This window comes from Chaetodon trifascialis, chromosome 1, assembly GCF_039877785.1.
Source record: "Chaetodon trifascialis isolate fChaTrf1 chromosome 1, fChaTrf1.hap1, whole genome shotgun sequence".
Classification (NCBI taxonomy): Eukaryota; Metazoa; Chordata; class Actinopteri; order Chaetodontiformes; family Chaetodontidae; genus Chaetodon; species Chaetodon trifascialis.
Window position 1 is genome coordinate 15,540,582 of NC_092056.1, and position 13,633 is coordinate 15,554,214.

At 41.8% G+C, this 13,633-nt stretch overlaps 2 protein-coding genes across 6 annotated transcripts in view; one reads left to right on the forward strand and one right to left on the reverse strand.

Annotated features, from left to right (window-relative positions):
- Positions 1 to 7,038, forward strand: part of myo1ea (myosin IEa) — a 47,531-nt gene extending 40,493 nt beyond the window's left edge. Inside the window, exons 21-29 of one of the 2 annotated variants that reach the window (XM_070976200.1) lie at positions 62 to 231; positions 330 to 475; positions 1,978 to 2,124; positions 2,427 to 2,584; positions 2,784 to 2,873; positions 2,962 to 3,166; positions 4,082 to 4,117; positions 5,159 to 5,328; positions 5,426 to 5,642. In XM_070976200.1, coding sequence (XP_070832301.1) covers positions 62 to 231; positions 330 to 475; positions 1,978 to 2,124; positions 2,427 to 2,584; positions 2,784 to 2,873; positions 2,962 to 3,166; positions 4,082 to 4,117; positions 5,159 to 5,328; positions 5,426 to 5,502 — 1,199 coding nt within the window. In that variant the 3' untranslated portion in view covers positions 5,503 to 5,642. Of the gene's footprint in view, positions 1 to 61; positions 232 to 329; positions 476 to 1,977; positions 2,125 to 2,426; positions 2,585 to 2,783; positions 2,874 to 2,961; positions 3,167 to 4,081; positions 4,118 to 5,158; positions 5,329 to 5,425 lie in introns of both variants that reach the window. The other variant, XM_070976284.1, reaches the window with a different exon arrangement.
- A 2,493-nt stretch (positions 7,039 to 9,531) lies between these two features.
- rnf111 (ring finger protein 111) overlaps positions 9,532 to 13,633 on the reverse strand; it is a 29,756-nt gene continuing 25,654 nt past the window's right edge. For 2 of the 4 annotated variants that reach the window (XM_070976492.1, XM_070976405.1), the window contains exons 13-16: positions 13,449 to 13,544; positions 13,092 to 13,178; positions 12,548 to 12,651; positions 9,532 to 11,120 (exon numbers count right to left, since the gene is read on the reverse strand). In XM_070976492.1, the coding sequence (XP_070832593.1) occupies positions 11,003 to 11,120; positions 12,548 to 12,651; positions 13,092 to 13,178; positions 13,449 to 13,544 (405 nt within the window). In that variant the 3' untranslated portion in view covers positions 9,532 to 11,002. The remainder of the gene's footprint in view (positions 11,121 to 12,547; positions 12,652 to 13,091; positions 13,179 to 13,448; positions 13,545 to 13,633) is intronic. The other 2 variants (XM_070976631.1, XM_070976553.1) reach the window with 1 other exon arrangement.

The following is a 13,633-nucleotide window of genomic DNA, read 5'->3' on the forward strand; positions in this document are numbered from 1 at the left end:
TATTTATCTGTCCGTCTGCCTCCGTCGCCGTCTCTCACTCTTTTCCTCTGGGTTTTTATAGCTTCTGACCTGCTGTTGAACCGGAAGGAAAGGCGGCGACACAGCCTCAACAGAAACTTTGTAGGTGACTACCTGGGCATGGATGACCGGCCCGAGCTGCGGCAGTTCCTGGCCAAGAGAGAAAAGATCGACTTTGCAGACAAAGTCACAAAATATGACCGCCGCTTCAAGGTTGGTCTCCATCAGTCTGCAGCCTGTTTCTGTGGCCAAACAGTTGACAAAACATTCATGATTAATGTTCTGCTGTTGTTTTTTTCTGCTGTGTTTAGGGGATTAAGAGGGACTTGATCCTGACCCCGAAGTCTGTGTACCTGATTGGAAGAGAAAAGGTGAAACAGGGCCCGGAGAAAGGGCAGGTGACGGAGGTGCTGAAGAGGAGGATTGACGTGGAGAAGATCTTGGCGGTGTCTCTCAGGTACAAAGTAGTCACTGGCTTTCGTCACGCAGTTCCCTCAAAGCTGGAACAAACTGGGTTGTAGTATTGTAAGTGTTATAACATCTGTATCAGATAACAGCATCAGCTCCCAGGCTATACCGCTTTTCACATTTGCTTTTCTCTGCGCAGAATTCTGCTCCAGAACATTTATGGTGGTTTTAATGGAGGCTCACAGTAGTTCAAACAGCCACAGAAGTCATGTTTTGTTCCACATACTGTTCAAGCATTTATGACCACAGCATATTCCAAACAAAAACAGTCCATATAAACAAGTTTGCTGCTCGTTCTGTCCTCGTGTGCCACACCACCTCCTGCTTTCCAGCCAATTGAACTCCTGCTTTTAGGTTTATTTCAAGATCAACTTTCAGTGTATGTTAATTCAGGGCTTTTCCCAGAAACATAAAGTAAGTAAGAAACAGTGTCTGCATGCCTGACAGTATCCTCTGGCTTAATGTCCAAACTCCATCCCTCTCTGCTGAATACAGTAAAACTTGCCAATGACTTTATTTTACAGCTGACTGTCCTCACTGGGACCCAGAGCTCTCCAGAGGCATTGTGGGTGCTGTCGACCCTACAGAAACGTCAACACGGTCACAGTTGTGTTTTCGCTGCATACACAGGGCTCATGTGCTGCTGTGAGCAACTTAAGAAAAACATCTATTTGTACAAGTATGTGAAGACAACAGTAGGAAATGAGACATTTCCAAAACACGACCATGGCTGCTCCGCCTGCAGCAGATTGTTCCGTCGCCGTATAGTTTGTAGACATTTCACTGCAGAACGTCACAAATCCGCTTCAAAGCCACAGTCTGGTTTTGCAATCACACAAGTTCCCATGTTCCTGTAAATGTCACACGAGGGACGTTGAAAACATGTGGAGTGTATTAAGCCCACCTCTTGTATATATGCCTGTCCCTTTGTGCGTGCAGGTCTCACAAATGTTGCTGAAACGATACGCGGGCAAACACATTCTCGTGAAAGAATGTGGACTGGTTTACTGCAAAGAAAGGGAGAAAATAAAGGGAACTGGAAGATTTTGGGGGCTTTGTTGTCGATGGGAACGCTGTTTAACTTGTTTTAGAGGTAAAAATCACAGAGCTGTTGGTGCGAGCATATGGCTTTTGAGTCACTGGGGTAATATGGACCAGGTGGCGCAATGAGCGAAAGCAGGAGTTGTAAAAAGCTCATCAGAGAAAAACTCCACTTCACTGGGAGGAACAAAGTATCCTTGTGTGGGTTACGGCCACAAGCTGTCTTCCCTCTTCAGATGTGAGCTGCTTTGTGAGGCCCCTCTCTGTTTCTATGCAAATGTGAAAGATGATTCTGACCCTCCATCTTAAGTTCCATTAAAGCAGAACAGTGGAGTGTCTTTACAAAGGAGAAAAAATGATGTCATGAAGGTATTTTTTCTCTCGTTTGTTTCACGTCACAGCTGATTTGGGGATGTCTCAGTAACAGTTACGTTCTTGTGTTTTTTTTAGCACAATGCAGGACGATTTCATGATCCTGCACGAGCAGGAGTACGACAGCCTGCTGGAGTGTGTCTTCAAGACGGAGTTTATCAGCTTACTGGCCCGCAGGTTTGAGGAGAAAACCCAGAGGAAGCTACCACTCAAGTTTAGTAACACGTGAGTAAACGCGCAAAATAAATCCTCAACCTAAGTGAGAGTTCGAGCAATAAATCCCAAACCAGCCACAGTCATTAACATCTCTTCTTTGTGTCTTCATTCACACCTATAAAATGTATTTCACGCTTAATAATTTAACGTTATTGAAGATGAATAATAAAACTTTCATTGCTAGTAAGTCAGCAGCTCAGAGACACTCGTTAAGCGGGATCTGACTCCTCCACGTGATGATGAAGGGACCCTTTAAGGAGAATGTAACTTTGGCTTGAGCCCCACAAAACGCTCCTTTTTGTGTCCGACAGACTGGAGATGAAGTTGAAGAAGGAGAATTGGGGCTTCTTGAGTGGGGGCGGCTCCCGGCAGGTCCTGTTTGTCCAGGGTCAGGGAGAAATGCCCGTACTGAAGCCTTCCAGCAAATCTCTGCAGGTCAGCGTGGGCCCCGGGCTCCCGAAGAACACACGTGAGTATTAACATTTTGAGCTCTTGTAGCAGAGTGTCTCTGCAGAGTGGTATTACTGCATTAACTTAAGTAAAAGATCTTATTACTTCATCACTTCATCCCCTCTTTATGTCTTTAAGACAAAAGTGTATTTTCTTCTTTAACCTGCATGTTGTTCTAAATGGCTTTACCATTAATTTGTTGAAAATCTCATCCTCAGGCCCCACCAAGAAGAGCTTCACTCAGAGTCGCTCCAGTGCGTCCAGAACTCACCAGCACATCCCCTCTCGGGCTGCGCCGGGACCTCCAGGTACATCAGCCATCTCACAGGATTCGAAAAGGCTCTTCTTACTCTCAAGAACACAAGACCCGTCTTTACCGTTTCATTTTTTTTGCAGTTGCTCACCAGAATGGTGGCCTGAAAAACACCAACCACGTAGCCAATCAGAGGAACTCGCAGCATCACAGCCAGAGGCATCCCACACCTGGCTACACATCACGGCCCCTCCTGCCCAGCAACATCAACCAGGTGAAGGAGCGAGGCGGCAGCCGACCGCAGCCCAACCTGGACTGTCTGAAAGTCCCTGACCAAGGAGCCGCAGGGTGAGACACTGACACGATCACAGCGGAGGCGAAACGCACAAACCACACAGAACGCAGAGTAGACAGAATCCCACACACACCTGCGGGTAACGTGAGGAAAAAGGACGTGGCTGCTCCCGTACAAACATGCATCATATTAAATGATATTAAACTGAACACAGTATCAGTATTTGTCAGTGCTTCGTACTGTTTGTTCCAAAGAGATGATTTTGGAGACCTTCGACATTGAATATTTTTGCAGGTCTTTTAAATTCTGCAGGATTTTTGGCCTCTTTCGAACAGTTTTTGAGTTCTTGTGCAACTTTGAAACCTCAGCTGCATCCGCCAAGTTTCATATCTTCCCCACCAGAAACACATTAGTGTCTCTGTTGACGCCTCACCGCTGAGAAATGAAAACGCGAGCGTCACACTACCAAAGAAAACAGGCAGTGTGCAGTGATGAGCAGCTTTTTCAGCTCCAGCTCTGACTTTGTTGGTTCAGGCCTGAAAAGTGTTGATTGTTGTTTTCCTAAAAGACCAGACAACCTTTTCTCTTTCCATTACAGTGACGCATATGACTCACATGACCACTTTTATAGCTGACGTATGTTGCTAATTATCATTCAGCTGAACATGACTCAGCTCTGTGTGTTTAAGTGTGATCAGGTTCGCATTCGGTGCTTACATTGTTGTGTCTGCTCTGTAGAAAAATGTCTTAACACACATAAGATTATTTGTATTTGACTTTTTTTTATTTTACTTTGTATTTTATTTAGCTGTATAGTTACAGTGAAACTGCTCAATGTGTTTTTAAGGCAGTACAGTGCATATTTACACCTTTCTCTATATGCACACAGGTACCATAGACACACACTAATATACACACACTTGTGTTTCTGTAATGTGGCATAATGTGGATGATTTATTCTTTTGTAGTCATGGACACAGAGGACCAACTTCAAATGGAGGAATGTGAGTTGGGGCGTTTGCAGTGTTTTGGGTGGCGGTTCAGGACTAGAGAAGCTCTCAGCAGCAGGACTTGTTGATGCTTCTTCTCTTGCACATTTTTGGTTTTGAACTGTGAAGAAGGCAAAAGTTCAGACTAGCTAAAGGAGCCTGCGACTAATACTACATGTTCTGCTGCTGCTCAGTTTCTTTGGTGTTAAAATGAGAATGTGACAGATCTTTCATTGGTAGAATGAAAGATCTCCTTGAAGGAGTTTGTGTAGTGAAAGAATCCCTGCTGTGCTCCTTTTCTGACGGCTCATTTAGATCAGGGATCTGTTTTATGAAAGAGATGATCATTCAGGATGAGAGTTGCTCTCATGTATCTCGCTGAAAGGCGTAATTATCTTTACTCAGTCAATGCATATATTGCACATGTGTAAACCTCTCCATAGTCAGCTTGCTGCTGCTGACTGGGGTGATGCCACTTCAAGCATTCTGAATTATTTGATCCTCAGTTAGTTGAGCAGTGAAGTCGTTCTCTCTCAGTCTTCAGTGTGACATTTTGTGTTCAAAAATAACTTGAAAAGAGAATATACTGTATATACATATAGTGGATCAGTAAATGAACACAGTGCACAGAATAATGAACTGAGATCTTAATCTCAGTTCATTATCACTAACTCTGGATCAACGCTCTGCTTTGTAAAACTTTTTCTGTTCATTTGTGAACCTTAAAGTGTGTACTCAATCACCATCTTGTGGCTGTTTGGGGAACAGCTTCGTTTTGTTCAAATGAAACAGGAAGCTTTGTCCACACGATGCAGATATTTCATCCTGGAAAAATCGAAATCATCAAATTGGAGTCCAAACAAGATGGTGATTTTGTGTGCACACATATTTCTGGGATGTGAAAGTGTTAAATCCCACTGAAGCGCCTCACCTTTTTCTGACTTAACTTCACAGCCACTGCAGCACAGTGAACTGAATTTGTCATACACTGCAGCGCCTTCCTGCACATGCTGACAGCCGTGCGGCCTCCTTCTGTTTTTCCTTGTGACGTTTCAGAGCCCACAGACCATCAGCCAGCAGGCCTCCACCGGGTGGCGGACGACCCAAACCTGCACCCAAACCCAAACCCCAGGTGCCCCAGTGCAAAGCTTTGTACGCCTACGACGCTCAGGACACGGACGAGCTCAGCTTCAACGCTGATGACCTTATTGACATCATCAAAGAGGGTAAGTGTGTCTTTTAGATGGCTGCCTTTTATCCCCCTTATGTGAAGATCTCAGCCAGATGTCTTGAAACACTAATCTGCTCGTGTCTGTCCATTAGACGCGTCCGGGTGGTGGACAGGACGACTCCGTGGAAAGCAGGGACTTTTCCCCAACAATTATGTCACCAAAATCTAAGAGCTGCCGGTTTCCAGCGCGAGGAGGAGAGCCTGCTGCGTCCCCGCGGACCCTCTCAGAGGACGGGATGGAGCTTACAGTCAAGAGAGAGAAACACTGAGAGATTCCTTGAGGGGAGAAACTCACACTTCCTCCACTTCGGCCTTTGCAGTACATGAATGTAACCCTCGGTTACACCACCAGACCAAACGACCGTCAGGCTTGAAATGAGGCTCTGCTTTGAAGACGAGAAGACTGTTTGACCCCGGGGTCTGTTTTTCCTCCAGTCCCTTTGAGTACTGAACAAAACTATTTATTGTATTTATAGCTTTCTGTGTTCTCCTTACTGTCATTTATATCTTGCTGAGGATTTGAGCTCAAACATTTTGAAGCGTTGGAATGAAGTATGCTTAATCTGTGGGACCAGGCTGTGATTTTTATTCTCAACACGTTGTTTTTTTTTTTTTTTAGATGAAGGTTTGATTGCCGAATCAGAGGCGGTCGTCTCAGTGTCACAACTGAAGTGACTGCTGCTTTACCAGGAATATTTATTTTGGTGCAAAACTGCAGCTACTTACAGGGAACAGAGTTTCAGTACACGATCACACTGTGATTTTTAATGATTTTAAAATACCAAAGCGATTTTTGATAGGTCACGTTCCACACGTGCAGAAAACATTCAGTTAAGTGGCGAATCACCTGGAAAACCACCTTCATCCTCATTTTGTTGTTGCCGTTTTTGTTTTCCTATCACACCAGTATATTTTCCACACAGAGTAGAGGTCACGTATGCTGTAACCTGAGCATGCTGTCTGTGATGTATTAGCACTTTATTGGTACAGGTACTACCTTGGACACAGACATCATCACTCGTTCATGCCACAGCCAGTAAGTCAAGTCTCTGAAGGACAGGTTGCCAAACTAGCAATAAGCCGGATTACTGAGAATAATGTGTTTACATGAAATGATAAAAACAGGCATTTTAGATCTGATTCTGTATATGTGTTCATATTTAGGAGTACGCCTGTTGTTGGTTAGGATTTAAATTAATTGTTTTGTACTTTCTCTGAAGGACTCTATCATTCTTTCTGCTTCTCTCACAGGGCTGCTTTACTTCGTTCAGCTGCAGATAGATAATCTCACGGACACAGAGGGTGAATGGATTTTTTTGTCTCGTCATTTGCGAAAGTTTTTTTTAGGTGAAAGAAATTTGTTGACATTTTTCCATGTCACTGCAAAGATTTCCTTTTGCTTCTGCTCGACTGTTCTGCACATCTTTTGCACTGCTGCTGTTGCATTACTTACACATTCCTAATCCTAATCTGTTTCCTTTTTTTTTTTTTTTTAAGTCAAATAACCACATTATGCTCTAGTCAGTGGAAACTGTGGGATTTCTGTCATGGATCTTCTACATCATCAAATATAGTTTGATCTTGGATGGCTGACGCTATCCTTGTGCAATACGAAACAGCAGATTTTAATAAAGCATGTAATATTGTACATTTAACTGCTTTGTTTTCTTTTATTGCCAGAGAACCCATTAAACAAATAATGACCAATCTGATGTTTATGTTTATTACCACATTCACATTAAGACTGCAGGATTTTGCAGGCTGCTCCAACAGGCACATTTTGACCAAACTCCACTAAACAACAGATTATTTTTTACCGAGACTTTGCTAATTTATATAAGAGGATTATTTTTTTTCCAGATTTAATTAATTAGTTGAACTGTTAATCATTTCTGGTGAATGCAGTTGTTAATTTAGAAGCAGCGCCACACAATTACCCGACATGATCAGTCTGAAAACCATTTTCCATGTGCTTTCTCCACTCTGTCGGGAATAAATCTAGAAATCACTGACAGCACTGAATTGGATTTTTATGATCTATGTATGTCTTCACTGGTCAGAAAAGGTCAAATTTAAGCAGACTAAAAAGATGTGGAAATTGAAATTGTATAATTTAAACTGCATGTCAGGTCACTAAATCCTCAAACTGTGAGATATGAAACAGGACAAGACATCTTCAGTGGTCACTGTCTCACACAACTTTCTTTGTTGCTCCAACAATAATAAATTTCTATCTGAGTGACACCTTCCACTGAGCTGATGAAGCCATTTTTTTACAGTGAACACATCAGACCTTGTTCATGGTCAGGAGGAAAAGCAGAGGTTTAAATAATTTAATCAAGGCTTGAAAATCCGTCATTAATGTTATTAGTAACACCTGTGCTCTTCCCAGCACGACAAGGCAGAACTGCTGCTAAAGAGGTTTATTTTAAGCAACAGTCTTTTGGATTATTAATCATGGGGGAGTACCTGTAGAGAAGCCTGCACCTTTCCTTCCTCCGCCTTGAAAAGCACTGACTGATCCCCAAACATGACACAGTAGCATCAGCACAGAGTGTTCATTTGCTCCGACTGTTCACCTGCTGCAGTGCACTGCTGCCACTGCTGCATCATGTGAATCCCGCAGCTGTGTAGTGAACCACAAGAGCAGAAGTCAGCTCTGAGGCCGTGCACGTCGTCTATAATCGGATTAAAAAACGCAGACCTACAGTGTTCTTCAGCAGTCCTCTCTACGCCGACCTGAGGTCTTTCAAGCTTTCAACTAAACATACAGAAGATTTTTGATTCCATTTCACTCAATACACGAGTGTCTACCTCCTAAACACGGTTTACTTCTCATTTGGTTTTGTTTGCTATGTTTTCAGAATAAAGCACACACTATGCTTTTGAGATTGAGGCCAACACATCACAGGTGGTTTGGATCCTCGATCTAATCAAATCAACAGAGTCACTTGTTTGTCACATGTCCATCTTGTGGCTGCAGCAGGTCGGCTTGCTGCACTTGCTCCTTTCAACTTGCAGTTTCATTGGATTCCCCAGTCAGACTGACTCTAGTTTATCACACTTCTCTCATGTGTTATCTTTCTGCATCAACCTTTATTACACATCAGAAAACTGACCTCATTTGGCCAAACTCTGATCCAATCCTTGAATCCTCCAGGGACCAGTGATTAGAATGACCACAGATGAAATGGAAGATTTTAAGTTTACTTTCACCAGAACTATGTATTAGGCAGTCAATCAGCTCTGTTGTAGCTGCAGATTGTATTTCATCAGCCACAGGAGGTGACTCACTCTCTCTGTCTGACGATCCCCTCAGTGTATCTGCTACAGGAGAGCCTGTCTATCTGTGGCACTTCAGTAAATCAAATGTCTGTGATGCATGTTCTCCTTATACCTTGAAAATAAAGGATTAAGTTGATTTATTAATAAGCATTTATACAGGATCATTCTCACTCCTGGTTCATGATCCAGACTTTCTTTGTAATACATCTGCTATTTTAATGGAAGCTGGAACACGAGGGAGCAGAAAAAACACATTTCTGTTACAGAAGTGCATCTTTTTCTCCAATCTTTGCCTTTTTCTGCTCAATTGGTGAACGACTCAAATGTTTCAAATAACACAAGTAAACTGTTTTTTGTGGCCACAGTTTGCAGACGTAGGCATCCTGTGACTGCAGGTGTGTCATTTTAAGAGACGTCTTAGGCCTGGAAGCTGATGTGTCATAAAATACATAATATATACTATAATCTAAATCCTTAGCAGCAACTTCATAAAAAATAACTGACCCTGGTGATGAAAACTTGCTCTAAAAGCAGAATTTACCTCTTTTATCTGTATATATAGTTTTTCTACCAACTGCATTTCTACATTAAATCTTGCTGCCAAATCTCCTTTGAGTCAAATAAAAAATATATAATACAGAAATCTACGGACATTATAGCTAAAGGGAATATATCCCACAGAATAACGAATTATTTCCCAACCAGGGAAACTTATCGCATTTAACATGAGCAGCCTTCGATGAAACGATGTTCACGACTGATCTGAAGCTCAACATGTTTTTAAGATTAGACTCACTGTTTAAATCTGTATTCAGCTGATCCAGACTCTCAATAACAAGATGTCATAAAAGAATAAAACACCATTCACTCAAACACGCGAGTGTTAACAGAGGACACCACGGAAAAGACTCGATTAAGAGTTATCCAAGTTTATTAATATTATTTTTTAAAACTAATATAAATCCCACAGAATATGATCCTGGTGCCTTTAAGTCAATGAATGCATGGATACCTGCTTTAAGTACTGCATTTCAACACTCCATTCAAAATATCTTTTTTTTCCTTCCTTTTTTAATATACATCAGAGTGGAAATACATGGCCTCAGTGCACTGTCATATTCACTACTACTCTCCTACCTTTTTCTCTCTTGTGCAAGTCTATGCGAGTGAGTTAATCAACAGTATTAGTGTTTTTCTTTCCGCAGCAGCCAAAATGGACGCTGCTGCTGCTCAACTACAGAGAGACAAAAGGGAGGGTGGATAAAATGGTTGAAAGTGTGAGAACAAACAGTAAATATTTATCCCAAATTGAGCTGTGTATTTCCCTCTGAACGCACGCACGCACACATGGGAAATTAAATTCAACGCCACTGCCAGTATCAAATTGACAAAATGATCCCAGGTTTCAGGCTCGTGTGAAGTTTCTGACACACACGTCGACCTGAGATCATCACACAGAAACCTTGTTAACCATCACGGGGCCCGTCTGCAGGGAGGAACCCCGGCAGCAAAATGAAGAAAAGCTCCACAGCAGATCCCAACAATCGTCCAGGTTAGAAAGAACAGTCAAGAGAGGGATGCGACATTCTTTTTCTGGTTCTTTAAAATACATCAGACGATGGCGGTGACGGCGTTTCAGTCGAATGAAGGTGCTGGAGGGAGGTGTAAATCGTAGCAAAGCATGTGCATATTCTGGGAGTGAGGTGAACATTGGAGTTTATTTCCACTCTAGAAATACTGGGTGTGCACTAATACAGCAGCTGATCTGTTAACATACTTCCCTAGATTAGGAATGTCTTGGTTTACTTAAAAAACATCTTTCACTAACAATCCACATCTTCTAAACATAAACTAATCAATACAATGATTGGTAAAATGAATCCTGCAATGTTTTTTTTTTTTTTTTTAAACCGGAGGCTGACATTCTATTCTAGTAAAGCAAGGCATTAGGTTTACAGAAATGCATCTTTACTAGAGCAGCTATCCTCACCTGCAAGTTGTTAGGCCGTGTTAAGCCCACGTTAAATGTGCAAAGAAATGCATTGCAAGGAAACATGCAGAGAAACAAAACAAAACGGAAAAAAAAAAAAAAAAAAAAAAATGACACTTGAGGAAACAATCAAAAGCTACATAAAAGCTTTATAAATACAATAAAATCTTAAACCCTTAATGGAGAATTCTAGCTGTTGTACTAATATGTGATAGCTGGCACTCTAGGCTCAATGCTTTTTTGTAAGGTGTTTTTTTTTTTTTTTTGTATTTTCTCATGGTAGAGCTGCGCAGGTAATTCATGCCATCTTTGGTTGACTGCAGTACTGAAGAGAAAATTAATGTGATCTCAAAATAAATTTTCAACAAAAGGGGGGGGTGTTAGAAAAACAGCATCAACTCTCAGCAGACAACTGCGCCTCAATGTCCACTCTGCAGATGGGGCACTTCTTATTGGTGAGGAGCCACTGATCCACACACAGCTGGTGGAAGAGGTGCATACATGGCAGGCGTCTGGAGGGGAAACAGAGGCAGAAGAGACGGCAGAGAGCCTTTAAGTCACATCTGATGTCACATTAACTAATTTCTGTTGCCCTACAGGCGTGGTGAGCCTCCCTTCTCTGTGGTCCGGCTCTTCTGGTCTATTTGCTGCTCTCTTCCTGTTGTATTTGGCGTTAAGATGTACTGCCTGAGGATCCCTGACTGCTTAGAGGCAGTTTGGTGATATTCTATATTTTTTCTACCATCAACAAAACACTGAAACCAACAATGAATAGATCCTACTAACACGTATTGTCTGTGTTGGCAGAGCCTGATGCCATAGATGGCCACTGTTGTACAAGAACCACTGGAAACACATCTGTGAGCTCTATCATTACACTGGGTGACATGCTCCTTCATTTACATAAAGATAGACATTATGGTGTATTTCAATCAATCTCACATAAGCTGCTGTAAAAAATCACTTGAGTCTGAAAACCAAAACCAAATCCTCAGCTGAAAACAGTCTCCTTCAAACAAACTATTGTTACCAACTACATCATTCAGCTGTTAAATATGGGACCCACTTTTAAATATTTGTACCTTTAGTAGGGAACAAATGTGCCACAGATGAGACAGAGTAAACTGAAAACACTGAGAGCAAGTCTAATCTAGTCTTTTCATGGGATTTGTGGTCGAAAAAATATAGAATACCATCAATTTAATCTTTTAAAAATATCCTTGGACAACCCTCTGATCTTTACTTCGCAGTGGCAAAGCTATTCTTTGCACTTTTAATTCGTACACATGATAACACAGGCAAAGTCAAACCTTACATACATCAAATATGTCGAACTAGAGGTGTGAAGAACATCTGATGCTATCGCAGATGTGTGAAATGCATTTTTTGTTCACAGTTTCTGAAGGAAGGATTTCCCAACATATCTAAAAACCAAATGTACAAATTTGTGTCTGTGTTTAATTATGGATAACATTCATCATATGGTGCGTTACAGTTTGGAAATGTGTACCTTTCACCTAAATCACTGACATGTTTATAAGTGAATAAATAATTTAGCAAAAAATATATATTTTTTTACTTAAAAACAAATTTAAAAAAAGACAAGGTAAAAATAAAAGCTGCCGTTCATCACTTCCTTTCATACCAACAGAGGGCAGAAAATCCTCTTAAAAAAACCTGAGCGAGTGCCAAAAAGCAGCTCCATGAGGCCGCTAATTTTAAGGCACTCTGGGGTTTTCTGTTGATTACTATACCTCAGGGTCTAAAACAAGTGAATAAATAATAATATAAAAAAAAAAAATCTCAAGAGACGGTGGCAAAATGAAAGCACCGCACCTGCCATGCAACATGTCTGTGTCGACACACTCACACCCCTGAAAGCACATTCGAACACACTCAAACCTGTGAGCAGTTAACACCCAGGAGGGGAGCCATTTACCTGACGTCCTCCCCCTCCTCCAGTATTGACAGACAGATGGTGCATTTTTCCTCTGTGTCTTCGTCTGCCCCCTCGTCTTCGTCTTGCTTACCATGCAGCTTTCTCTGTTCGCGGAAACATTTAGAAACGTGACTTTTGATATGCAGCATCACCGGTGAAGCTGCCTCAGCAGGCTCATTACATATGGTCAGTAATCCTATTAATCCGCTCCCTGTTAAACACGTTTAACTGTTCGGCTAAAACACTGCGGTAACTTTACAAATACTGCTTTTCTATGAAATTATAATGCTGCCTTTAAAGAGGAAACTACATTAAGAACAAACACAAAAAACATTAACTTCTTTTGGGGACAGAGAGAATGGTCATTTTGTCCTGAAAACAGAAAAAAACTTTCTATCTCTCGTCTCTATGCTAAACAAATCACAGTTATCCAAATCAAAGTTATTCTAGAGCCGAATTCCCTGGCCCCCAAGACTAATACTAACATCTACTGTACATGTGAGCAGAGACATGTTTCCAAATTGATTTGTTCATTATTTCTCACCGATTCTGGGGTTGCGTGCATATTTTTCCCAATAGATGCCCAAGCTTCAGGGGTTAACTGTTGGTCAATGTCTCTCTCCAACACCTTCTGTATTGGGTGGCAGGGTGTTAGATTGCTTATTTAGATACATTTGGAAACCTCTAAGGAAACTTTTCCCCAACAATGTCTTCACAACTGCAATCTCACACACTACAGTATTTTGCTAAAACATTAGATGTTTGAAATGAGCACAAAAGACCACTGCGCACTCTGTCCCAGAGCAAACTGTAACAGACATGCACATCTACATACAGTGTCTACACAGTCCTATACACAATATGTACACGGCTACACACAAATACTGTCACAAAACCTCACCTTTTTGTACTTGTGTGGGTAAGTGCACCTCTCTATGGTTCCCTGAGAGGCTCCTCGGTTCACAGTCCCCAATCTTTCCTCTAAATGCAGCAGGTCCTGAATGAGAAGCAGAAGCAAACCACTGAGCGAACGACACACTCCTGCACATTTTGGCACGCCAGCCCACCTGAACAGACTTTTCTGCG